A 26,363-nucleotide genomic window follows, 5' to 3' on the forward strand; every position below is an offset into this window, starting at 1 on the left:
TCCCCACAACAGACACCCTGTGAGGTGGATGGGGCTGAGAGAGCCCTGAGAGAACTGTGACTCGCCCAAGGCCACCCATCTGGCTGCCTGTGGAGGGGGAGCGGGGAAGCACACCGAGTGCTCCAGCTTAGGGGCTGCCGCTCTTAGCCACGATGCCACGCTGGTTCCCTTGGTATTCCAGGCCAGAGGCAGAAAGCTCTGGGTGCGAGAGGCACCTCCAAGGCTGCAAGAAGCCTGTTGATGGGACGGAAAGAGGGCCAGGGGCATTCAGCCTCCCCAAAAGGGCTTCCTCCTCCTGCCTGGCTCGCTGTCCTGGGCAGGGCGGCCCCTGGACTGCCCACCCAGAGGGGATCCCTAAAGCCCTCCAGTTCCATGTTCGCCCCCCCCCGCAAGTAGAAATGTCAGCCTCATCATTCAAGGGAAGCCCCCCCCACACAGACGCACACTCACACACGCACACTCACACACACACAAGCACACTTACTTGGGTGGGTCCAGAGCTCTGCGCGGCCCTGATCCCCGCAGAAGCAGCAAGCATCGTAGGGAGGCCTCATGGTGACACCAAGCATATATTTTATTGAAAGACCAACTCCGTGGCAGGGCAGGGAGGAGGGAGGCCTTGGCCAACCGGCCTCTGTGCTGCCGCCACGTGGCTAAAGTTACAGGTAAATATCATCATCGGCACATTGACGGAGAGCGGTGAGCACAAGGCAGGCAGCGAGTTGGGGGGGGGGCGGGGCAGGGCAGGCAAGCAAAGGAGGCATGACAGTGCGAGGGGGGGCAGGGAGGGGAGGGGGTCCAGGCCAGCACCCCCAGCCCGGAAGGCAGCCTGACCCACAGCTTCGTGCCTGCGACCAGACACAAGGACGCCCGAGGCTGGCGGTGGGGAGCCCAGCTGCTTGTGGGGCTCAGCAGGGGCCTTGCTGCAGGCCTGGGGGGAGGCAGTCCTCTGCCCCCACCCCTGGACAATGCCTGCCTGCCCTCACCCCACACCTCTGAGCCACCAGGGCCCCCTGCCCAGAACCTGCCATCCCCCCCACCCTGGCTGCGGGTCTCCAGCAGGGCAGGTGACTGCAGCGGGGGGGGGCATGGCAAGGACCCAGTGGGGGCACAGATGGACCCCGTCCCACCCCGTCCCACCCTAGAGCTTGAAGGCTGAGAGGCAGAGCCTGGCTAAGAGCCCTGGTTTACCAGGGCAAGCATGGGGGGGGATTGTGACATTCTTCTGGCCCCCCCGAGCACAAGGAGCTGCAAGGGAGGAGGCCGACTCCCCACCCAGGTTTTCCCAAGGGGGAGGCAAAAAGACACTAGTTGTCCAGCTGCAGCCCTCCCCCCCAGCCCACCCCTGGCGCCCACCCACCCCCTCCTTCTCACCCCACGAGCTGCCTGCGGAAAGGAGGCCACTGCTCCAGCCAGGCCCAGAAATTGTGGGGGGAGGGGAGGGGTCAAGAGGGGGGGCTGGGGCAGTCCCATCTTGACCACCCGCTTGCCGTCAGGGGCTGGCGCAGAGGGGAGGCGGCCCTGGGGGGTCCTAGGGCTCTGGAGGGGGTGCAGAAGCAGGAGGTGCGCCGGATCCCTCCCTACTCCAGGTAAATGTCTTCTGTGGGGCAAGCAAACTCCAGGTGCTCCTGATAGTATTCCTGGAAGGCGCGTCTGCAAGAGAGAGTGGGGGGGAGGCCTCCTGTCAGTGGGCAGGGTGGGGGGGCTGGAGCCGAAGGGACAGGGACAGGGTTGCCAACCTGGAGCTGGAGATCTCCTAGAATGGCAGCTGTTGCCCATGACGGTTCCTTGAAGGGAGGGCTCTACCCCAGCTTGCCCCTCCCTGTCCTCCCCCCCCACCTCTCTAGGAAGTGAAGAAACCAGGATGGGCCACCCTGTCCCAGGCAGCCCCAAGGATCCAGGGGGAAGAACCCTGGGGAGTCCGGGGTGCTCCAAGCCAGCCTGCCCCCCCCACATGCCCAGCGCTGGCTTCCGAGGGGGGCAGGAGTGTCCTGGCCAAGGAGAAGGGCCCCATGGAGCTCGGGGGTTGATGAGGCCTATTGTTTTGCCTACAGCACTATACCACCCACCCTGCCCTCTCCCTCCCCATGGACATCTCCCAAACCCCCACCCGTACCCCCATTTCTCCAGCCAAAGGTGCAGCAGCTGTGGGGGGGGAGGGCTGAAGGGTCTGCCCTCCATGGCTTGGGTGGCTCCAAGGGATGATGGATCCAGGCCCCAGAAGGACCTCCCGTGCTGAGTCTGCCCTTTGGGGCACCAGACGGCAGGCAGCTCAACCACCCCTCTAGAACAGGCAGCCTCCGAGGGCGGTCCCAGACAGGAGGACATGCACAGGCTGCAATCGGACACTCACGGGCAACCCTTCCCAGTGGGACGTGGGCGTGCCTGACGTGCAGCCGCGGTGTGGGGCATGGGGTGACGGGGTTGCCCATGGGGTGACGGGCTCTCAGCCCCCTCCCATGCCAGCGAGGCCTTCCATCAGCCACTGCAGGGCCTCCCAGCCAGCGCCCCCCCCCCCAAAAGAGGCAGCACAGTCGCCAGAGCCCTCTTGTTGAACCCCTGCCTGGACCCTCCTATGCCGCTTCCTCAGGAGGGCTAGTCCTGTCAGCCGTGCCCACTCCGCAGAGGGGCAGGGGGGCTTCAGTCCCCCCCCCAGCTGTCGGCCCCTCACTCACCCGACACACTCTGCGACCGGCCGCATGGACTCCTGGGAAACGAAGACGTGGCAAGCAAAGCGACTCAGCACAGGGTGTTTGGTGATGAAGCCGAAGTAGCTGCGAGGGAAGGGCAGAGCCGGGCTCAGTGTCCGGGGGAGGGAGAGGAGCCCCGGACAAGAGTCCCCCTGCGAGGGAGGCTCAGGCACCCCACTGGCCACGCCCCCTGGCCCGAGGGGACTGTGTCTTCAGAGGCCGGAGGGGCCACCCCCTGTGGCAGGGTCACTTAAGCCCAGTCCCATCCGGCCTTACAAGGAGAAACGTAGCACGGGAGACATCACACAGCTGCTGGAGAGCTGAGTTCAAATCTCACCTGGCTCAGAGACTTTGGTCAAGGCACCAGTTGCAGAAGAAAGAGCAGCACCTGCTTGCAAGGGGGGCAGGCGGCTGGGGAGGGGGGGGGCTAGATCAACAGCCAGAAGGAGAGGAGCCAAGGGGCCCTTCGGTCTGGGGCTGGGGCTGGGGGGGGGCAGCTCACCAGCTGTTGCGGGGGTGGCATCCGCAGAAGGAGATGTTCTTCATCTGGAAGAAATGGCTGCAGCGCTCAAACTAGAAAGGAAAGGAAGACAGTCTGAGGGGCTCAGAGGAGCCCTAAAGGGCCCAAGCATCCCAAACCAGAGTCCCGTCAGGCACCTTTAAGAGCAACCAAGACTTACGCAAGGCGGGAGCTCCCGAGGACAGGCCCCCTTCCTCAGACGAGGAGCTGCCTTCATGATGCCCACTTGAATCGATTCAAGCATCCTGTTCCACTCAGTGGCCAGCCGGGTCTTCCGGAGGGCCAGCACCAGGGCCCAGGGGCCGAGGCCTTCCCCCAGGTTGCCTCCTGGCTCTGGGATTCAGAGGCCGAATGCGGAGGATCCCCTCAGCCCCCAGGGCTCGTCGCTCCCCCTGGGTCTAGGGAGTCCCCCTCTGAAGTGGCTCTTCTTGTGGCTGTCACTAATCCCCCGTGGGAGTCACTCCCTGTGCAAAGCCGCCTTCCCTTCTGAGCACCCTGAACCTCCCGCCCATCGGCTTCCCGGGATGCTCTCGCCCTGTGGCAGAAGGAGGGGAGGTTCTCTTTGGCCACTCTCTCCCAGCCAGGAAGAATTCTGTAAACCTCTGTCATCTGTGTCCCCCCTTAGCCATCTCTTTTCTAACCTGCCATGTCCCGGCCTCTTCAGGCTCTCCTCCTGGGGAAGGGGCTCCGGGGCCTGAATCCCCTCGGTTGCCCTCCTCCCTGCAAGGACTGTGCCCAGTCTCCCAGGCCCTCTGCTCATCGTGGCCCTCTGCTCAGCTGACCTGGTGCAGCCTTTGCCTCTCTCACCTCCGCTGCAGAACCCTTCATGGTTTTGACCTTTAAGGCCTGGATCCCACCTAACTGAGGGGCCGCTTATCTGCTTATGCCTCCCACAGGGCTCTCCGCTCGGCAGGTAGGTCCCGGACCCCTGGGAAATTCGCCCGGCCTCAACCCAGACCTGGCCCCAACCTGTAGGAACGAGCTCCCGGAAGAGCTGAGGGCCCTGATGGAGCTTGTCAATGTTCTGCAGGGCCGGCAAGACGGAACTCTTCTGCCAGGCGTTTGGATATTCGGTTGAGGTCAGGGTGGCGACCGGATTGGCCAGTCTGAGAGCCCACCCTACTTTCTAATGATCAGGACCCCCGGGCGACCACGGCCCAGGGTCACCTTACTGAACCAAAGGCCAATCTAGAGAGGTCTTCTGGGAGCTCCTCCCAGTCGGTCTTGGTTTAAGACTCCATAAGACGACCCCCTCCCCAGGCCCCACTGAAACCTCCCCTCCTGCAGGTCCTGGGCGGAGGTGCCAGGTAAGCAGGTGCAAAGAAAACCCACTCTGACCATTTTAGATTCGGCCCAGATCATAATCCCACAAATATCCCTTCACTTTTCCCAATTTGGCCCAATCGTTTCAGCTGAATCTCAAAAGTTACTGCTGCTTGGATGTCCTGGTCAAGTTCTACTGCCCCACTGACAGAGCCTCACAGCCCCCAAAGAAAAAGAAGGAACCCCCAATCCTCAAGCCCCCAAAGCTGCCGTCTGCCAATTCCCCCTGATCTCCCGGAGCTCCCTCCGCTCCCACCCCCCTCTCCACCCTGCAGGAATCTCCAGGAATGCCCCCCCCGGGGCCCACAGGCCTCCTGGGAGGAAGAAGCCCCCCCTCACCTCTTCGTCCCGGCCGTACTCGTTCACGCTCAGGATGAGCTTGACGCCCTGCAGACTGACCTCCAGGTCGCAGGTGGCCGGGGGCCTCAGGTGCACCGTCAGCTTGCGGGTGGTGGCAATCTGCACAGGGCAGAGGGGGGGGTCAGGGGTGCATGCAGACGGGGGCAGCCAGCCTGAGCAAGCCGGGCCCTCTCCCCACCCACCCACACCCTCCCTCGGGCCCCCGTGGCCAAGTCCCCTCTCTCTCTCCTGGCAGGCAGCGGCCGGGGCTAAAAGCTCCTGGGGAAGTAAAAGCTTTGCAGCAGCCCCCCCCCCGCCCCAGGTCACCTTGTGCTGGACTCCAGAATCCAGAGGCAGCCCGGGCGGGGATCTCCAGATGGCAGCAGGGGGCTCCTGCCACCCCACCCCTCTAAGACGAAGGGGATTTCCCAGCGGCCTTCAAAGGCCGCCCCCCCCCCCCCCCCCGAGGACAAGGGCCAAGCCCCAGGGTGCTCACCACACGGAGGAGCAGGGCCAGGGAATGGATTCTGCTCCAAAGGGCTTTTGACACCGCATGCAGGCCAGAAATGCACCCCCCCACACACACACACACGCTTCTTTGGGGGCATGGGAAATCAAGTCCAGGACGTGGAATGGGGGCCCCCAAAGTCCTCCACAGCCGCCACCCCCGGCCAGTGATTTAGGAAGCCTTTGGTGGCCTGCTCTGCCCCAGGGGAGGGGGGGAGGGGGTTGGAGCACAGAGCAAACGGGAGATGGCGAGGATGTCAGGGGCCCACAAGACGGACGCCCACCCGCCAAGCCCAGGGCCTCACCTTCTGCATGGCTGCACACAGGACGCCGTTCCCCTGGTGGTACGGGACCTCCACAGAGCCCAGGAACTGCACGTGGAAACGCTCCGCCCAGCAGGGGTGCCGCTTCAGGCCTGCACAGATCAAGCCAACAACCCCCCCTGCTTCATGGAGCCGATGGCCTCTCTCGCTGCACCCCCCCCCCCGCCGTCACCCCTCCCCTGAGCACTGAGAGCAAGGGAGCAAAACGGCTGAGGCTCCCACCCCCAAGGAGACCAATCTGGCCTCGGCCAGGGCAAACCATCTGGAAACCTGGCCCTGGCCCTGGCCCCGGCCGGGTGGACCGCTCTGTCCAGCAGGCCCTTCAGCAGGAGATGTTCCGCCAGCCCTGGGGCAGAGGCCCTGCAGCCACCGCTGAATTTTGGCCAGCCTCCCTGCCCCTCCTTTCTCAGAGCCGGGCAAACCATCTCAGCTTGCATATATCCTGCAGAGTTATGGTTTATCTTCTGAGAATTATACTGACTTCTATACGTACATTTCATGGAATGATTAAATTGTATATCTTAATGTGCGGTCGCCCTCCCTGAGCCCCCAGGGGAAGGACGGGCTAAATGTTTGAAACGTAATCATTAAATAGAAAGGGACTTTGCCTGCCCCATCTCTGCTGTGGGAAGCTGGACATACAAGGGGCTTCGGTGCAGGATGGTGGTGGGGGGGAGATCTGACTACATGGCAACCCCCCCCCCAGGCCCACCCCTTCCCCTTTCCCAACAGTTCCTGGCTTCCTGACCCCAGCCGCAAGCCCCAAGCGTGGAGGGTCAGCATTTGCTTTGGGGACCTGGGACTGCCTGATTCCACCCCGTCCAGCCCCACCCGGCCACCCCCAACGCAGCCCCGAGTCCTCCAGAGCTCTGTTTTTGCAGCCCCCGGTGCCCCCCCCCCCACTTTTGCAGCCGTGCAGAGTATCTCCAGCCACGGCAGGGCTAGTCTCCACCCGATCCGTTTTTCTAGACAGCGGCTTTTGGTCCTCCTCCTGCCCCTTCTGATGGGATCGTGGAAACGAGACGATATTTGGAAATAGTTTGAATGTTTTTAATTAATCTTATTTATGTCATGTTTGACTTGTAACGTGCCCTGAGTCCCCAGAGAGACGGTGAGTAATGCATACAGTATTATTATTGCTATTAGTAGTCGTATACTGCTGCTGCTGCTGCCGCTACTACTACTACTACTACCACTACTACTACTACTACCACCACCACCGAGCCCTTTTTGTTCTCTGCAGCCCTGTGGACAGAACCAGCCTGCGCTGCAGTGGGGACGGCTCCCCCCCCCCCCGCCCCGGGCACACCTGTGCTGAGACCTCACCTGCCACAAGTCCAGGCCAAGAGCTCAGAGGCCTCCAGGAGGAAAGGGAGCAAAGTGGGGGGCAGTGGTGTGGTGGCAGCCAAGTGCTTGCAAGAGATGCCCCTGCCCCCTCCTGCCTCTGGGCTTCCGGTGCCCTCAGCTGCCTCTCTGCTGCCAACAGTCATGGGGTCAAAGGGCAGTGCCCCTCTCCGCCACCCCCCTTCCTGTCCCATCAGGGGCAGGACGTCCCCTCCAGCTTCCTACCCCCACCTCTCTCATAGGAGAGGAGAGGCCTTCTTGTGAGGTGCAGGGGCGAGAGACTGAGGTCCCGATCCCCCCTTCTCGTGGCCTGGGGTCAGCCGCTCTCAGGAATCCCGTGAGGCCCAAAGGGAGGTTCCCCCGGGGGAGCTGCTCAGAGGAAATGAGGAAACCAATGGCGCCCTGGTTGCCCACAGGCCTGGAGCCCCTCCTGGCTTCCACTGGGGGGTCCAGCACAACTTCCCTGAAGTAGGACAGACAGAAATGCTGATTTCATGGACTTGGGCAGACTGTGAGTGGGTGGGCAGGAAGGGATGGGCCAGGGTTTGTCTCTTGGGGCCCTTCCTGGCATCCCCAGGGAATTGCTGATGGCCACTGTGGGATGGTGGGTGAATTCCCTCCAGGCCAGGCTGGATTCCTGAGATTCTGGGGCGGGGGGGGGGATCACTTGGGCAAAGAATTGCGGTCACTGTGGGCAAGCAAGTAGTTGTGCGTTCCTGCATTGTGCAGGGGGTTGGGCTAGATGGCCCTGGAGGTCCGCCATGATTGTTCTGCAGCTTGGGCCCCACCTTGGGTGGCTGAGGCAAGGGTAGTGCCCAGGGAACTCCCAGCCCCTGGCTAAGGGGGGAAGGACTAAGGGGGAAAATGGAGCCCTCCCGTGGGTTCGATCCCCATCTCTGCCGCATCAGCCGTGCCCCTGAGAGAAGAAGGTGGCGTCCGAAATCCGATGAGAGAGCCCTTGGGCAGGGAGGGGATCATGCACTGAGCAGGAGCAAGGTGGGGCTGACCACCACCCCCACGCCCCCCCTGTGGCAGCCAGGCCAGCTCCTTACCTGCTGCCTCCTTGGCTTGGCTCACCACTTCATGGGCATAGAAGGCCGGGAAGATGCCGCGCTCCCCCGTGCGCATGTTGTAGCCGCGGTACCAGTAGTCGTCTTCCTCCAGCTCCACCAGGATGGGGTCGTCCACGTCAAGTTCAAGCTCATCTTCATGGCGAGGGATGAACCTGGGGAGGGGGGGGGTTGAGCCACAGGTAGACTGGCCTTTCTGGGGCCCTCAGACTCCCTCTCCTGACCCCCCCCATTTGCCTTTCAGAGACACAAGTCCCACTGCCTGGGTCGCTAGCCCACCGGATGGTTGTGGGAAACGCACCCTGCACATGCCCAGAGGCACCCACCTGAGGGCACGTTTGCAAACAGTGGTGATGGGAAACCTGTCCGGGGGCCGAGATTGAGCCTCGCCCAATGAGCTGTTGCAGCCCCCTGATTGCTCTTTGTGACCCCCTTTCTGTGTCACTGGGGCAGGTTCCAATGGGGGCCACAACACTCCCACGGAGAGGCACAGATCCCCCTCCCCCCAGAACCTGCAGATAGGGCCCCCTGCCCTGGTCCTTCCTCACTCCCCCTCCCCAAAGTGCTGCCTGCTTCCTCACCTGAAGACCGCCCGGTGGGTCTGCTCCCTCTCCTCCCCATTCACCATGCAAGAAAACAGACCGAAGGATTCCGTACCTGGGGGGGAAGAGAGACAGGGCGATGGCAGGCAGGCAGGCAGGCAGGCACGAAGGCGGCCGGGGCCAAGCCACTGAGCCTGGACCGGGAAGGGAGGCCGCTTCTCCGGCACCACAACAGGCTGACAGGGGCCCAGGGGGTGGGGCAGGGAGAGGGAAGCCCAGCCATGGCTCAGGGTGGGGCAGCGACAGGGGGGTGAGGAGAAGACGAGGGCGCCTGCTGCCTGCCTCCAAGGGGTGGCTGGTGAGCAGAGCCAGAGCCCCCACCCCCCACCCTGGGCAAGAGAGGGGGCACTCACTGGAGGAGCGGGAGGTGCTGTTGACAAACACATTGAGAAACTTCTTGGAGAAGTGGAGATCCGCCTCAGGGGAGGAGTCCTCCGAGGAGGAGGAGCAGCTGCGCCTGCCCGGGGCCCCCAGCCCGTCCTCGAAGTCGCTGGCCCCGTCCTCCAGGTCGGCCGCCTCGCAGGCCCGCAGCTCCTCGCTGTCGTCGCTCAGCAGGGAGGTGCAGCGCTTGAGGCTCACCAGCTCCAGCTGCGTGTTCTCATCCACCACCAGGGTGTACTTGATGGCGTCGTAGGCCAGGGAATCGTCCAGCGCCACGGCGGGCAGGGCCAGAGGCAGCTCCTCTGCCGATGGGGAGCCCTGCTGGCTGCCCCGGGGGGGGCCCTCGCGCTCCTCGGGGGAGTAGGCCCAGCGGAAGCAGTGGTTGGTCTGGGCAGTGGGGGCCTCCTGGCCGTCGGGGGGCTCTAACCGGATGTCGTCTATCATGTCCTTGTCGTCCAGGATGCCCGAGCCCAGGTCCCCCTCGGCCGCCCAGCCCCCTGGGGCCTTGCGGGGGGTCTCTCGGGAGGGCGGCACTTTGGCGGGCGCCTTGCAGCAGCCGGAGAGCAGCCGGCCGGGGAAGACGGGGGTGATGGTGTCCTCCGTGGGGTTGCTCATCAAGAGGTAGAGCCCCGAGTCACTTGGCGGGGGCTCCAGTCCCGCAGCCGGCCTGGCCTCAGCGGTCTTCTCTTCCGCAGAGCTCTGCAGGGAGCAGCGCAGGGTCTCCATGTCAACCAGCTCAATGCTCTGCTGGGGACAGAGCTGGGACTCGCTCAGGGGCTCGGCGGGGAGCTCGGGCTCCAGGTCCGAGGCGGGAGAGATGGTGTCCGAGAGGGAGTGGGCCGCGGGGAAGCACTCCTCCGCGCACTTGATGGGGTAGGAGCCCTCCGAAATCATCTTGTTCACCAGGTTGCTGAGGAGCCACGGGGAGTCGGAGTCCTCGCTCAGATCGGGTTCCGACTCCGAGTCTGACTCCGAATCGTACTCGCTGTTCCCTTCCTCGTCGTCTTCGTCAGGCCCCCCCTTGGACAGGAGCTTGGCTCCGACCGGCAAGTAGAAGGAGCGGCGCAGGCCCTCCAGGCTGTGGTCGGGGTTGATCTCCAGCTGCAGGGGCCCAGCGGGAGGCACGTCCCCCTCATCCACGGGAGCAGAGGGGTCTTCGTAGAGCTCCTCGGTCTTCAGCGGCAGCAGGACGCCCCTCCCCGGCACGCCCTGGCCGGCCGGCACATCCGCGCCCTGGTTGTCCTTGCCCACGCCGTCCAGGAGCAGGGTGTCCTTCAGGCCGAGCACACCCTGGGCATCCAGGTCTGCTTCCGACCCAGGGGAACTGGCCTCCTCGATGGAGTTGGTGAGGTGGGAAGATCGTCCGCTGCTGCTGCCGCTGCTCAGGTCCAGCTCTGTTTCCGAGATGCTGGAGATCATGTTGCTGGCCAGGCGGTGACCCCCGCAGGCGAAGGCGGCCTCGATCTCCCCCTCCACGTCCGAGTCTGACCCGGGCGAGCTGAGGTCCTCGCTGTGCCGGCTGCCAGACAAGAAGGCCTTGGAGTTGCGGCTGGTGAGGTCTGCCTCGATGCCGGGGTCCGAGGAGGGGGACGTGGTGTCCGAGGAGGCCGAGGGCAGGCCACGCACGCTGGGGGCCCGGCTCCCCGGAGCCCCCTCGCCCTCGGAACTGAGCGGCTCGGCGGTTTCCCTGGCAGGGCTGGCGTGGGCCCCCGACACACGGCACCCTCCAGGCCCGGCCTCTCGGTAGCCCTTGGCTAGCTCCTCCTCGGAGGGCAAAGGGCTGCCCCGAACAACGGGGACTTGGGGGGCGCGATGGCCTGTGTTGCCGCCAGTACAACCGGCAGGGCTGCCCCCTCCCATCTCCTTCTCCCAGCAGCTTGTGGCATCTCTCTGGAATCGTGCGCAGTAGCTGTCGGTGGCCGGAGACCGCTGGGGGACGATGCTTGGCGGGTGGGCCTCTGGGCCTCGGGCTGTGCTTGGGGGCTCCGCAGGTGCTTGGCTAGGGGGAGCGGGAGGAGGAGGGGGCCGGGAGTGGGACAAGAGGGAGGAGACAATATTCTTGTTGTAGTCTTCTCCAGGGCGGGCGGCTGCGGGAGCCCCGTGTGGGGTGCGGCTGTTGCCTTCTGCATCGTAAAGACCGGGCTGGCAGGACGGATGCGCGGGATCGGGGCCTTTGCTGCTGTGAGCGTCCAAGCAGGGTCCATCTTGGAGACACGGGTGCGAGGGAGAGGAGTGTTCTGGAGGGAGAAGCAAGAGCCTCCTTTCAGAACTCAGGCCAAAGAGCAGAGCAGAGGTCCCAGGCAGCATACTGAGAGCTGACCCCACCAATGGGACCATTGGGGCCCCCACCCCCTAGACTACTCATCTCCCATGTCTGGAGGGAGGGAGGGACAAGGGGCTCGGCCCTCGTGCCGGAATAGTCTGCTCCGGGTCCAGACTGCACACGAGACCAAAGAGTGTCTCGAGAGATGGGGCCTGGGAAATCCAACCCCCACCCACCCCCCCAGCCCCAGACACCTCCATGCGTGCCTGTGAGTTTCCAAATAACCCGTCAAGCATGAATGTGCCGGCCTGAGGGACTGAGATAGGGAGGTTCGAGGACCTTCCTCGTGCCAGAGCCTGGACAGAAGGCAGAGGCAGAGCGGGCGTGCCCAGCTGATTCGGGCCAGGGCTCAGGGGCGGAGCATCTGCTTGGCTTGTGCAGGTCCCGGGCTCAGCCCCCAGCAGCACGTCCACTTAGGCCGGGAACGGGAAAGGCCTTCTCTGCCCGAGACCCCGGAGACGGGCTGCCGGTCTGAGTCGACAATGCTGGCAGGGACGGGGCAAGGGGGTCAGACTCAGGTGCAGCGCTAACTTGTTCTCGCTGAACCAAGAGGTCGGGCTCTTTTCAATTATCAGGGAATCCTGTATGCTCAAAGTTACGGTCACATTACAGAAATGTTAGATGGACTGCTCTTTGATAGAGGTCCAGAGTTGGGACCGGATTTCCAACCAGCTGATTGGCCTCTTTGCACTTGTGTTGATATATAGTTAAGAACCAATCAGTGGTCTAGAGTTTAAAAAAACAAATTTCAAAAATAGATTAGATGGATATTTTTTTCTGTAAATATGCACTACTTGACCATGGCTTGTGAGCCACGCTTGTAAGGCAAGAAAGCGACAGTCAGAGCAGTTCAGTCCGAGGAATTCAGCAGTGGGAGGGGCTGCCTAAGGGGGTGGGGAGCTCCCCCTCACTGGTGGTCTCCAAGCAGCGGCTGGACAGATCCTTCTCCTGGATGCTGGAGGCTGATCCTGCACTGAGCAGGGGGTGGGACTAGATGGCCTGCATGGCCCCTTCCCACTCTAGGATTCTAGGAGTCTAGTTCAGCAGGGGAAGGGGCTGCCTAAGGAGGTGGGGAGCTCCCCCTCACTGGCCGTCTTCAAGCAGCGGCTGGACAGATCCTTCTCCTGGATGCTGGAGGCTGATCCTGCATTGAGCAGGGGGTGGGACTAGATGGCCTGCATGGCCCCTTCCCACTCTAGGATTCTAGGAGTCTAGTTCAGCAGGGGAAGGGGCTGCCTAAGGGGGTGGGGAGCTCCCCCTCACTGGCCGTCTCCAAGCAGCGGCTGGACAGATCCTTCTCCTGGATGCTGGAGGCTGATCCTACAGTGAGCAGGGGGTGGGACTAGATGGCCTGCATGGCCCCTTCCCACTCTGGGATTCTAGGAGTCTAGTTCAGGAGCAGAAGGGGCTGCCTCAGGAGGTGGGGAGCTCCCCCTCACTGGCTGGACAGATCCTTCTCCTGGATGCTGGAGGGTGATCCTGCACTGAGCAGGGGGTGGGACTAGATGGCCTGTGTGGCCCCTTCCCACTCTAGGATTCTAGGAGTCTAGTTCAGCAGGGGAATGGGCTGCCTCAGGAGGTGGGGAGCTCCCCCTCTTCAAGCAGCGGCTGGACAGATCCTTCTCCTGGATGCTTCAGGATGGTCCTGCATTGAGCAGGGGGTGGGACTGGATGGCCTGCAGGACCCTTCCCCATCTAGGATTCCAAGAAAGCCAGGAAGCCAGGACAAAAGCTTTTTATGAATTAGAAATAATCTTCCCTGGCAAGACCAGAATCAGTCTGTGCACAGGCAATTTCCCTTTCCCATATTATTGTTGATTCGCCTATATTTCCCCTTCCACAAGCTTCTTCTCGTTGCCTTTAAACGGATTGGGTCTGCACCAGCGTTTAACTTGGCATCTCCGCCAGGGAAGAAGCAGCCTTCAACCGGTTGGCTGTTCTAATGTCTCTTTTTGATTATTTCAAAAATTATTTTTTCCGTGTTCTCTTTTGGTAAAGTATTTTTTCAAATTCCTATAATATTACTATGCACTAATAATTACAGAATGTATTATTGCAAATTAAATGAATTAAATGAATAAAACTACAGAATTCCCACCTACTTTTATGTATGTCTCACGGGAATTCGCGTTGCAATATTATTTTGTAAAAAACACCACTGATGAAGAGTGGAAGCGAAAAGGGGAAATTGAGGAATTGATATTTATCCGGAACCCTTTTTGGATTACATTTCAGTTTCCTTTCATATGGAAATGAAGTAAATATCCATCTTGAAACAGAAAGTAAAATATTTTACCAAAAGGCTACATGGAACAAATAATTTTTGAAATAATAAAAAATTGATGTTTGGACAGCCAACTGGTTGAAGGCTTCATTATTCTTGCAATTCGACTAGCGCCCTTCAGCACCTTTCGGGAGAAAGAAGCCAGCAGCAGGGATGGCCTTTGAGGGGGGTGCTGAGAAAGAGGCTGTGGGGGACCCAGAGAAGCGGGAGGGGCCGGAGACCAGCCAGTCTGGCCAGGGGACGAGAGGAGGCCTTCGAGCTACGAGACGCCGCATGACTGCTTGTTTTCCTGTGGGCTGATAAGGTCAGTTACCTGAGACCACCCAGAAACGCGGGCAGCCCCCCCCCCCCGCCGCCGCCTGTCCCTCTCACCGGGGCTCAGCTGGCCCCATGGCTCCGGTTTCCTGGGCTGGGCCCTCCCCCTCCCCCTCCCCCTCCCCCCAGCGGGGTCTGTCCAGGCACTCACCGGCGTGGGCGGCGGAAGAGGACCCGGAGGGGGAGGCCCGGCGCAGCGTCTCCTGCCAGGTGGCCTGTGGCTGTGGGGCGGGGTTGCAGCGGCTGTTGTTGTTCAAGGAGTCCTGGGGGCACGGAAGGAGGGAAGTGGCCGGTCAGGGGGCCGCAGGGACAGCGCTCTCCCATCTCTGGGGACGGGGCGCAGGAGCACAATTGGAGCCCCGCAGCCCTGCCCAGACCAGCAAGATTGCTTGAGAGCCGAGGCTCACGCCGGACGAGGCTCCTTCCCTGGGAGCCCTCTTGGGCCCTTGGGGGCATCGGGAGCCGAATCCTGCTCTCCTGCTACAGAGCAGCGCGGCCACCCACCTGGAAGGGCGCTGGGAGCCAGCCCTACAGATGAGCAGATCGAGGCCCGCCCAGCTTCCGTGGAGCCCAGGGACAGGCAAGCCGGCATGGGGCAGTGTGGGGGTCCAGAGGGCCAGGGTTGCATCCCCCTCCCCCTCCCCCTCCATGCGAGGCCTGCTGGGTGACGCCCTCTAGACCTCTCTCAGCCCCACCACTTGTGCGGAGAGAAGATGGGGAGGTGACCGGGAGCCTCCTCTTCTGCAAGGGCTCATGTGTTGTTATGCTGGCTGCTCCCGACTGCCCGACTGCTGTTGCCCCATGGGCCAGAAACTGCATGGCACGCCCCCACTCCCCCCACCCCCTACTTTCCCACCCCCAGTCCACAAAGGCACCAGGTCTGCTCCCCCCTGGTCTCTGCCACTCTTTCCCAGGCATCCGTTGTGAAGGTCCCAGGCTTGGACACACACACACACACACACACACACACACCCTGGGGGTGGGAGGGCAGCAGGGCCTTCCGAGAGGGGCAGGTTTGGCTTCCAACCAAGCCCCAGTGGCTGATCCCCTGGAGGGAAACTTAATGCTGCAGCAGATTAAGGGACCGGGAAGCCATAATCCCAGTGGGGATTAGTGCCCAGCTGCACGTGGGGGAGCACGGGGAAGGGGGGGAGGTGCCCTCCCTTCCCCCCTCCCTTCCTAGGGGCTCTGGGCAGCATCTAGGGCAGGGCAGGCTGGCAGGGAGGCAGAGACGGCACCAAGGGAACAGGCCACCATTCCTGCACGGGGAGGGGGTGGGGGCTGATCCTGCATTGAGGAAAACCAGGATGCAACCCCCACCCCCCTTGTGCCCTCCTGGCGGCAGCAGCAGCACCAGGAAGAGCGAGACCAGGAGAGCAGGGGCTGCCTCTGCCTCTTCCGGCCAGCTGCTCCCGTGCCCCTGCTGCCCCTGCGCCTACTAATGTGCCAGCCGGCCCACCCTGTGCCACATGCCCACTGACGGCTGGCGTTTGGTGCGGGGGGAGGCCTTTCAGCCGGGGTCCTTCTGCAGCTTCTTGAGGCCCTGGCAGATGCTGCTTTGAGGGATGGCCTTCAGGCCCTCTGGCTCCCCACCTGCCCCACGGAGCTTCTCCGCTTGCTGCAGGAAGCAGTGAACCCCCTGCAAGTGCCCCAACCCCTCGCAGTGGGTCAGGCATTGGGTGTGGCTGGTGGAAGCAAGGCAGGAAGGCCCTGGCCTGAGGGTCCAAAGGGGCTCTTCCCTCCCCCAGCTGACCAGCCCGTGCTCCCTCACCTGTGTGCCTGGAGCGGCCAGTTGGAGAGTGGTTGGCCGGTGCTTCTGCGTCTCCCCTGGGGTGGGCAAAGGGATGGGGGAGATGGACGGGGAGGGGGGGGCCTCCTCCAGCCTGGTCCCTTCCTCCTCCTCCTCCTCCTCCTCTTCCTCATCATCGATCATCTCAAACTCCTGGAAATCGTCCTGGAAGGAGCAGAGGGTTTGGGGCTGTTCACATCGCTCGAGCACCAGGCAGTCCTGGAAGGAAAGACAAGCAGTTGGGGTCACCTTTTGCTCCAGCAGGTGAGAGGCCAGGCCCCCCGCCCAGCAGCCCCTCCCTGTGTCATGCCCCCTGATTGGCACCACACCCTTCCTGCCCGCAGGCCCAAGCCCCCAGGGCCCAATGGGGCGAGAGAGGGAGAGCCGTCGAGCCAAGGGGTTGGTGCTTCCAGAGGGCCAGGGCCGCTCAGCAGCGGGGCCACCAGACTGTGGCACGCCAGGTGTGTCCTTGTGCAGGCCGGCAGGCAGGGGCTCCTAGGACCGGTGGTCCATGGACACCTGGGGAACCACTGGCTGGCTATGCAAGCTGTGTGGCAACACACCCCTTCTCCGAATTCCACTCTTACATCCCCAGAAATCCCTGTCCCAGGGGGCCAGACCCGGGGATCGCAGGGCACGGGGGGCGGGTCCCATATGGCTTGCTTGGGGCCTTCCCAACGTGGCTCCGTCCCAACCGTCCCCCTCCGTCCCCACCCCACCCCACGCAGAGCCCTGGGTCCCCTGCTGGCTGCCCTGCCCTCACTGACCCCCCCCAGCCCCGAGCCCCACAGGGGCTGCCAGGGGATGATTGTGCAGCCCCAGAAGACAATGCCGTGGCCCCCCTGGGAAGACAGGCCAAGGCCCTGGGAGGCAGGGGGGTCCCCGAGGAAGTTATCTTTAGCACAGGACTCCCCGGCCGTGGGGCTGGCGTGGCCCCCCCCCCGTCACCTTCTCATAATGGTCCGAGTCATAGTTGAGGCCGATGCCGCAGTCGTCGGTGATTTCAGACAGATCCTCGTCATCAAACTCCTCCAGACTGATGTCCTGGGGGGCCCTGAGGAGACAGAGAGGGCCAAGGTGAACCGTGGGGGGGGGAGTGCAGGCCCCCCAAGCACCGCCCTCCCTCTTTGGCCCTGTTATTGTGCTCTGAGGAGGGCGGCCTGGGCCTCCCAGGGGCAGCGGAATCGCACCAGGACCCCCTTGTGGTGCCCCCCATTCACAGAAGCCCAGCCTTTCTGGGGAGCAGAAACAGACATGGCCCATCCCATGCCTTGGAGGCCGGGGGGGGGGGTTATGCTTGGGAGGGCTGGAGCTGCCTTGGCTGGGCAGAGGAAGACTGGGGGGGGCTCACGGACCCCACCTGGCCCTTGGGAGAACAGGCCCCCCTGGCCTCATGGACAACAGCGATGGGTTCTTGTGTCGCCCGCCCTCGAAGGAACCTTGTGAAGTGCGGCTGGTCTGTCAGCCAGACTCCTGGCAGCGGGGCCAGGACCCTCCTCGGCTTGCCTCAGAGCTGCGAAGGACTTTCAAAACCCTTTTCCTGACCGCTGTGGGGGGACAGACCCCAACCAGACGCCTCGGGCCCACCCCGGTCGGTCCTGCCTGCTCAGACTGGCCGTGGCTCTCGAGGCCTCAGCACAGAAAGCGGTTCCCCACCCCCTCCGACCTGCTGCTCTTGAACTCCACTTGTGGGGGATTGAACTGGGGGAGGGGGGGCTTCTGCATGCCCTTCCTGACCGGGAGGCAGACCTGTGGCCCCTCCCCCTCAGTCTCACGCAGTATTTGTCCGTGGCTGGGGGTCCCAGCAGCAAAGGCCTCACCTACCCCCTCCTGCCTCGAGCACTCCCCCCGAGATGCCAGGAAGGGACCCAAGAGCTTGCGTGCCGTGGCACTCTTCTGCTGAGTGGCACTATCTAGGGCCTTGGGACCCATGCACAGGAAGGGCCACCTGGTTTCTCAGGGGAACCGGCTTCCTCGGGAGGGGGTGGGTTCTCCATCTTTGGAGATTTTTAAGCAGAGGCTGGAGAGGCATCTGACGGAGAGGCTGATTCTGGGAAGGCTCAAGGGGGTGGCAGGTGACAGTGGAGGAGCGAGAGGGTTGGGAGTGTCCTGCATAGTGCAGGGGGTTGGACTAGATGACCCATGAGCTTCCTTCCAACTCTATGATCCTATGATTCTATGGGGAGGGGCTGCCCTGAGAGGCACTGAAGGGCCCTTCCCGGTGGGGGGCTTTGGTGGGTGGCGGGCAAGGTCATGTGGGGGGGGGGGCACAGAGCTTTATTGCCCTCAGTCTGAGCTGTTTTTCAGTCCGAGCTGCCTCCAGCCATGATGGGAAAGGAGGCTATGAATATTTTAACCAGCAGATGAGCCAAGAGTTCCATTAGCAGCTTCCTCTCTGGCAGGGTGGGGCTCATGTGCCCCCACCAAAAGGGAGAATTTGGGCAGGTGCGCTTTCTGCCAGCCAGACCCCTCCCAGCCCAGAGAGGAGGCAGGGAGCAAATGGCAAAAGGCATCAAGGACCGCGGGGGGGGGGGGGAGCCCAAAGAGGCGCCTCCAGGCACTCAGGGGTTAAAAGACTTGACAGGCAGCACTGTTGTTATGGAAACCAGCCTGTGGCCTGGGAGAAATCCCAGCCTAAGCCCCAAACACACTCCCTCCCTCCCTCCCTCCCTCCCATGGGCATGCGTCCCCCACCCCAGCCGAATGGCCCTTCCCAAGACGAGAGGAAGGGGCGCCTGTCCTTCCGGATCCGGAAAGGTGCAGAGGGTTCTGTGCCTGGGGTTGGGTTGGGGGGCTGGGAGGGGGAGCCCTGGCCAGGAAGAAGGGGCGGGGCTGGCAGAGACAGGGGGCTGAGGGGCACCGATGCCACCCAGGCTGCTCCAAATCCCACTGTGCAGACACAACCCCACTCCACGTCAGAGGTGGTCTCCCACAGGCCTGACATCCCCCTGCTAATGGACAGAATGGAGAGGAGAGGAGAGTGAGGAGGAGGAGGATCCGGGGCTGCCTGGGGACCAGGCCCTGGGAGGGAAGCCTGGGGGGCTTTGAACAGTTGTCACTTGGAGGAGGGCAAGGAAAGAATCCCATTCGCAGCAGAGGATGGGGCCAGACTATGTGGAGAACAATACCAGCCAGAAATCAGGGAGGAAAGTTTCACAATCCAAGGAGTTCAGCAGGGGAAGGGGCTCAAAGGGGCCCCCTCACTGGCCGTCTTCAAGCAGTGGCTGCACTATGCAGGAACTTACAGCTACCTGCATGGCCCCTTCCCACTCTAGGATTCTTGAGGACCAGGGCTCTTGACATGCAGGGCAGCCTCCCCTGGGCCCAGCTGGAGCCAGAATCCCTCAGCAATGCCAAGGAGGGCTTGGGCTTGGGGGAGGGCACTTCCACCCCGGGGTGAGGGGCATGGCTGCCTGGCACTTTCACCCAGGTGCCAGGCCCAGCCAGATCCTTGGCTCCATTTGAGAGCTGTTCCCTGGCTTGACTTCCCTTTCTTCCGACATGCAGAAAGTGGTGATAAGATGGATCTCAGAGGAATCCACATCCAAGAACAACCCAAATGTCTTCCTGAGGCCGGGTGCCAGATTCCAGCCGAGGGCTGACCAGAAGGGAGCTCTTTGCCCTGGAGCCCCAGCTGGGCCAAGACACCCCCCCCTCAGGGGTCCACTGACTGGCCAGAGCCAGAAGGGCAGGGCTGCCCACCCCAGGTGCTGGCTGGAGATCTCCTACAATTACAAAAGATCTCCAGCAACGGAGATCACTTCCCCAGAAGAAAATGGCCACTTTGGAGGGTGGACTCTAACCCCAATATCCCCCCCTTCCCAAAGCCCTCCCCAAATCTCCAGCCATCTCCCAGTCCGGACCGGGCAAGAGGCGCACCTCTGGGAGGAGTCTGGGCAGACCGAGGAGCTCCCCTCTCAATCCGGCATCTTGGGGGGGGGGGCAGGTTTGATATTAGCTCCAGATTCTCCACCCAGGGAAGATGTGTCAGGGGCCCGGGGCCCCCTGTGAGGGCCTATCTAGCAGGCAACTGTGCTGATCTACTCCCTCTCGTAGGGGCCAGGCGTGGCTGCCTCAGGAAGGCTTTTAATCAAGCATCTGCCCAGCGCAGTAGGCCTACCCACTCCCGGGGGGACATGCCCAGAGATGCTGGGATATGATGCTGTGCTGCCATTTGCCCAGGACAGCTGACCTCGGGGGATCCTGCAGGACCTCAGCCCCCACGCCCACCCAACAATGGGCACCCCAACAGTGTGGAGGGAGGGAGGGAGGGGCGGGACGGGACGATTCCTACACGTCCTTGCCTGCTCGTGTGTTTCCGCCTCACAGGACCGCCAGGCTGACGGGCTCCGGAGGTCAGGAAAGGTTTTGGTGGTAAAGAGGCCAGGGAGATACAGCCGGGCTTGGAGACGGGAGCTGCCCTGCCCAGGGCTGCCAGTAAAAATGATCAGGACAAAAGGCAGGAAGGGCCAGGGAGGCACTGGGGAGGCGGGCTGCAGAGAAAGGAGAGCGGGTGGAGGGGGAAGGCAGGTGACCTTGGTGGGCCCCCTCTGAGGCAAACCACCCAGTTCACAAGGTGGCCCCAAAAGAGAGGTGGCTCAGGGTCACCCACCAGCTGGGCCCATCACAGGCCCAGCCCTTCCCGGCCCAGACGAGCTTTCCTTGCCCCCCCCCCCATCCCCTGGCAACCCTTCCTCTCCCAGCCTCTCCTCTCCCCGGCCTCCTGTCTGCTCACAGGGCCGAGCCCTCACCTGGAGACTGTAACCAGGAAAGGGGCTCCTTCCAGCCCCAGGGAACTCCTCCACACCTGGGTGGAAATCAGGCAAACAAGCCCGGCTGGGTCGGCAGCTAAGGAGCCCCAGCCTGGTTCGCCCTCCCGAGGCCCTGGCAGGAGAGGCACCAAAGTGGCCAGAGGGCCACAGGCCAGCATGTGTGGGCCCTGCAGGGCCACCTGGGGGGATCTTTGAGAGGCCCAGCCCCACTTACGTAGGGCCCTTGTCGTCTCCTGAACGGACCCTGATCTGAGTGGGCGGGGCAGCCATGCGTCTATGACTCCTCCCATCCATCCCGCAGGACTTCCAGGCACGCCCCTGCCCTGCATCCCATCTCACTGGAGTGCAATATGGTCTCAGCCCCAGAGATCAGCTGGCCGCTCCTCCCTCTGCGCCTCCCACCCCCACCCCCACCCTGCTGTTGCGTTTGTGTTTCAGCCTCCAACCTCAACGATTTGCACCGGTTCCTGGGAAAGGAGGGCAGCACAGTGGCCTAGTGGGTAGAGCAGACCCAGATTGGGGAGCTCCAGGTCTGAATCCCCATCTGGCCAGGGAAGCTCACTGCGTGACCTTAGGCCAGCCAGGCACTCATAGCCTTACCCACCTCACAGGGTTGTTGTGTGGTTAAATTTGAGAAGGGGAGCAACTAAGTTTGCTTAAGGTCCCCGCTGGAGAGAGGGGCAGGGTATCGATGATGCCAGTAAACGAAATACTGTGTGCTGGGCTCTTTAGGGCTTCCTTCCCCCTCTTCCAGACTGCATGCAAGGGGTGGGGAGGGGAGGGGAAGTAAAGCCATCCTGGTCACCACCGACTTCATCTAGAGGGGCGGGGTTTACAATGCAGGAGTGGGGGTGTAGAGGAGAAGAGGGGCTGTTTTTTGTACCCCACTTCACCACCCGAAGGAGTCACAAAGTAGCGGACATCTGTCTTCCTTTTCTCTCCCCTATGAGGTTGGTGGGGCTGAAGGAGCTCTGGGAGAACTGTGACCTGGCTTCCTTGTGGAGGAGAAGAGAGGAATCAAACCCAGTTCTCCAGATGAGAACTCTTAGCCACCCCCCACCCCCCAGGCTGGCTCTTGCCCCCCAAGCAAAGGACAGCACCTGCTGTTTCCCACAGCAGCAGCAGCAGCAGCAGCAGCAGCAGCCCAGGACATTCCTCTCACCCCCCTTGCTCTCTTGTAAGCCCAGCACAGTTCTGGCCTCCTCCTCCAAGGGGCCTCCCTGGTCACTCACTCAGGCCCCACCCTGTCCCCCAGGACCCACTCCTCATTGGAGGAGGGGGAGGGGAGCCACACCCCTGTGTGATTCTGACAGAAGCCCTGATTTCACCCCATTCCCTTTCCCCCTCCCCCTCCCCCTGCAGCCACATCACACAGGAACCAGGCAGGCCTGGGGGGCCCTTAAAGAGCCCCTGTGGGCCTCTTCCCTTCCTTCAGGAGTTCTGTGTGCCACAGGCGAGATCTCTCTGGGTCTTCATGGCCACACGACCCATCCAAGCCAGTACGACAGCAGCGCTCGAGGGTCTCTGGCCAAGGAAGGCCTTTCCCTTTCCCTCTTGGATAGAGCCAGGGGTCCCCTGGGCGCCACACAGGATGCTGCCTTACATGGAATATCAGCCAGCCCCTCAAGGTCAGCACTGCCCTTCGGACTGGCAGGGTCGTACTGACTGGCCCTTAATCATCTGGAAATGCCAGGGATCGAACCAGGGACCTCCTGGGCGCCAAGTTGCCAGTGAGTCACTGCTCCTCCCCAGCACGAATACACTCACCCAGCTCTTCCTTTGCAAAGGTGTGAGGCAAACCTCACTGTCCTGCTGGGTCTTCCAGTCCTTCCTGCCCTCCCCCCCAGCTTCCCTCCCCACAGGCATGGAAGCCTGGCCACGAAAGAGAGGAGCCATATCTAAGCCCCACCAGTCCTCACCCCCATTTCCCCTGAGGATGCCATGCAGGCCCCGGGGCCCCTGGAGTTGTGCTCTGCTGATGCCACATCCGGGACTCCCCAGAAGCACCCCCCTCCCCCCCGGCTCTGCAAGAGGTCTAATGGAAGCCTGGCAGCCCTGGGCATCCCTGGCTCCCTTGGCCTGACGCCCATCCCTGTAATGGGCACTTTGGCCCCAAGAGGGAAGTGTCGTGGGGGGGGGGGTGAGTGGGAGAGGCAGCCTGTGGGCCAGGCTGGGCTGGGCTCTCCTTCTCTCGCGGCAGGAGAGGGAGTTTAATCTAGAAGAATCTGCCTGGGCTGGTTCCACAAACAAAAGCCTTGGAGAGAGCAAAGGGACACCATCCCAAGGGCAGATCCGGGAGGGAGGGAGGGAGGGAGGGAGGGAGGACAAGGCCCAGCAGAAGGAGGCGGGAAGCCACCCGGGCTGCCGCCTGGAGACTTCGAGGGACTCGCTGAGAGTCTGGCCCCCTCGCTGTGCCGGAGGAGGCAGGGGGCTCTGGGGATGCTCCAGGAGCCCCACACACCCCGAGCAGGGCTCTGCAGGCAAGGAGTACCCAGGCGGAATCCGTGGCCAAGGACATGATCCACACACACACACCCGCGCATAAGGGTGTGTGTCCCATTTCGGGGGGGGGGGGACTCTGCAAAGGGCTGGCAGAGGACCTAGGCCGGGCTAAGGGGAAGGCTGGAGCCGAGCAGGCCGCGGCTGGATGCTCCGGCGAGGAGGAGGCTGTTTTCAGGGCGGGGCTGGGCTGGGCTGCGGGCCGGGCCGGGCAGGGCAGGGGAGGGGAGGGCCTCTTTCCCGGAGCGAGGGGAGGGGGGCTGAGGGGAGTCTGGCCTGGCCGGCCGCGGAGAAAGGCCATCCCCATCCCCAGCTGACCCCCCAGCCGGGCGCTCAGTTGCTCCGGGGGGCTCCGTTTGTAGGCAGGAGGGCGCAGCCCCCCCTCCTCCCCGTCTTCTCCGCCTGTCCCTCGCCCTATCCGCCCGGCTCTGCGGGGGGAGGCCGCCCTCCCCCAGCCCCCCCCCTCTTGCTTACCTGCAGCCCGGCGGGGAGAGCGAGTGGAAGGTGGAGAGCGAGAACATCTCCGCGCGGTCGGCCATCTTCCCGGGGCCCGAGCGCGGGGCGCCGCCGAGCGGGATCTGGCGCAGGACGGGGCGGGCGGGCGGGCGGGCGGGCGAGCGCTTGGGGGCGCGTCACTGCGGCTGCCGTCCGGGCCCGGGGGCGCCTGCGGCCATCGCCGGCCGGCCGATCCGAGGCAGGGAGCAGGCGGGCAGGCAGGCAGGCGGGCAGGGGGCGGAAGGCCTGGGGCCTGGGCCGGCGCGGGGCGAGGCGAGGCGAGGCGAGGGATCGGCCGCCGGAGATGCCCACCGGCCCGTCGCTTGGCTGCTGGCGAAGAGCGGGGAGGAGCGAGGCTCCACAGCGCCCCCGCCCGCCCGCCCGCCCGAGCCCGGCCTTCGACGCAGGCGCGGCTGCGCAAAGTGGCCGGGCCACCTCAGAGCCGCCTCCTCCCGGCCGGGACGGGAGGCCCGGGAGGTCCAGCCGGGGCGGGGGAGCCCCGCGGCCGCCGCACTGCGAGGAGCCCCGCCGGCGCTGTCCCTGGTGCTGAAGCGGCGGCCGGGGAGGGAGGGAGGGAGGGAGGGAGGAGGGGAGCTGTCCGCAGCCTGGTGCTGAAGGCGCGCAGCGGGGCGCTCCCCTCGGCCCTTCCCCGGGGCCGCAGCGAGCCCAGTCGGGGAGCCTCGTCTGGAGAGAGGGAGGAGCCCTGTATGCCTCAGCTCACAACAGACGGACGGCTTGAGGAGGAGGCAGCCAGGCCTTCCGAGGCAGACCCCGCTGAGGACACCTGTGGCCCGCAAGGATGCGTTGTGTTTGCACCAGTTCGGACTTGCTGTGGGGCTGTCAGGGCGCAACTGGGGTCTCTGCAGAGCGAATGAGCAGCCCCCTCCCCACCAATCACCAGCTGCTCACCCTCACAGGCCGCTCTGACTAGCCAGGCTGGCACCTAGGGTGGGCTTTCTGCACCCCTTCCCCCCTCAGGATCATTCCAACCAGCAGGGGTGAACAAGGAAGCCTCCTATTGTGAAGAGCGCCGGCCCCAGAGGCAGTGGCCGGCCCTGAAGTCATTCTCCAGCAAGGTTTGCATTTCCACACATCAATCAAGATCTCCTGCAGCAGAATGATGTCTGCGGTATGGATCCTATTACTGTGACACTTAGAATCATAGAGTCGGAAGGGGCCATACAGGACATCTAGTCCAACCCCCTGCTCAACGCAGGATCAGCTCTAAGCAACCTAAAGCACTTTTTGACAGATCGTACCCACAGGGTGCTTGTAAATGGTCCATCATCTGCTTGGAGAGGAGTGACAACTGGAGTTCCCCAGGGATCTGTCCTGGGCCCTGTGTTGTTCAACATATTCATAAATGATTTTGATGATGGCAGAGAGGGGGTGCTTATTAAATTTGCAGATGATACTAAACTGGGAGGGGTTGTTGTTGTTGTTATGTGCGAAGTCGTGTCCGACCCATAGCGACCCCATGGACAATGATCCTCCAGGCCTTCCTGTCCTCTACCGTTCCCCGGAGTCCATTTAAGTTTGCACCGACTGCTTCAGTGACTCCATCCAGCCACCTCATTCTCTGTCGTCCCCTTCTTCTTTTGCCCTCGATCGCTCCCAGCATTAGGCTCTTCTCCAGGGAGTCCTTCCTTCTCATGAGGTGGCCAAAGTATTTGAGTTTCATCTTCAGGATCCGGCCTTCTAAAGAGCAGTCAGGGTTGATCTCCTCTAGGACTGACCGGTTTGATCGCCTTGCAGTCCAAGGGACTCGCAAGAGTCTTCTCCAGCACCAGAGTTCAAAAGCCTCAATTCTTTGACGCTCAGCCTTCCTTATGGAAGGGAGGGGTAGCAAACAACTAAAGACAGCAACAGAATACAGGATGATCTTGATAGGCTGGAAAACTGGGCTAAAACGAATAAGATGTATTTCAGTAATGAGAAATGTAAAGTTCTACATTTAGGTAGGAAAAATCAAACGCATCATTATAGGATGTTGTCTTAGCAGTTGTATGAGCGAAAAGGATCTGGGGGTCTTAGTAGACCATCCACTGAACATGAGTCAGCAGCAGCATGTCTCACTGGCTAAAAAGGCAAAAAGAAGTATACTGGCCAGATCACACAAGGCGATGTTTCCACTTTATTCTGCTCTGGTGAGACCTCACTGTGTTCATTCTTGGGCACCACAACTGAAGAAGGATGTAGACAAACTGGAATGTTTTTAGAGGAGGGGAACAAAAATGGTGAGGGGTTTAGAGACCAAGACATACGAGGAAGGGTTGAGAGGGAGCGCAGTCAATATAGTCTGAAGACAGCTAGGAAGTGGAGTGGGGGTTGTTTGGGCATAAAATTGGGGTTGTTGTGGGCAAGCATGTAGTTGTGAGTTCCTGCATTGTGTAGGGGGTTGATGAACCTAGAGATCCCTTCCAGTTGTATGATTCTAGGTGATCTTCTAGTTCTTGAAAGGCTGTCACATAGAGGATGGAGCAGAATTCTTTTCTGTTGCCCCAGAGGTTCGGACCAGAACCAAGGGGATGAAATTATTTCAAAATAATTTTCAGCTAAACATCCAGAATTTCCTGACAGTTAGACCGGTTCCTCAGTGAAGTAGGCTTCCTCAGGAGGTGGTGAGTTCTTCTTTGGAAGTTTTTAAGCAGAGGATAGCCATCTGACAGAAATGCTGATTCTATGAATTTAGGCAGATTGTAAGAAGAGTTGGTTCTTATATGCTGCTTTTCTCTACCCAAAGGAGTCTCAAAGCAGCTTACAGTCGCCTTCCTTTCCCCACAACAC

The 26,363-nt window shown here is 62.2% G+C and overlaps 1 protein-coding gene across 1 annotated transcript; it reads right to left on the minus strand.

Annotated features, from left to right (window-relative positions):
- Positions 1-565: 565 nt before the first annotated feature.
- MAPK8IP2 (mitogen-activated protein kinase 8 interacting protein 2) lies at positions 566-23,956 on the minus strand. Its single transcript, XM_077340570.1, has 12 exons — positions 23,556-23,956; positions 16,759-16,864; positions 15,793-16,029; positions 14,173-14,284; positions 9,072-11,336; positions 8,698-8,773; positions 8,099-8,271; positions 5,685-5,794; positions 4,873-4,992; positions 3,193-3,263; positions 2,676-2,774; positions 566-1,653 (listed from the first exon to the last, which is right to left on the minus strand). Exons 1-12 carry the CDS (start codon positions 23,618-23,620, stop codon positions 1,581-1,583), a joined length of 3,507 nt encoding a protein of 1,168 aa, XP_077196685.1. The 5' UTR covers positions 23,621-23,956; the 3' UTR covers positions 566-1,580.
- Between the last annotated feature and the right edge of the window lie 2,407 nt (positions 23,957-26,363).

This window comes from Paroedura picta, chromosome 5 (assembly GCF_049243985.1).
Source record: "Paroedura picta isolate Pp20150507F chromosome 5, Ppicta_v3.0, whole genome shotgun sequence".
Classification (NCBI taxonomy): Eukaryota; Metazoa; Chordata; class Lepidosauria; order Squamata; family Gekkonidae; genus Paroedura; species Paroedura picta.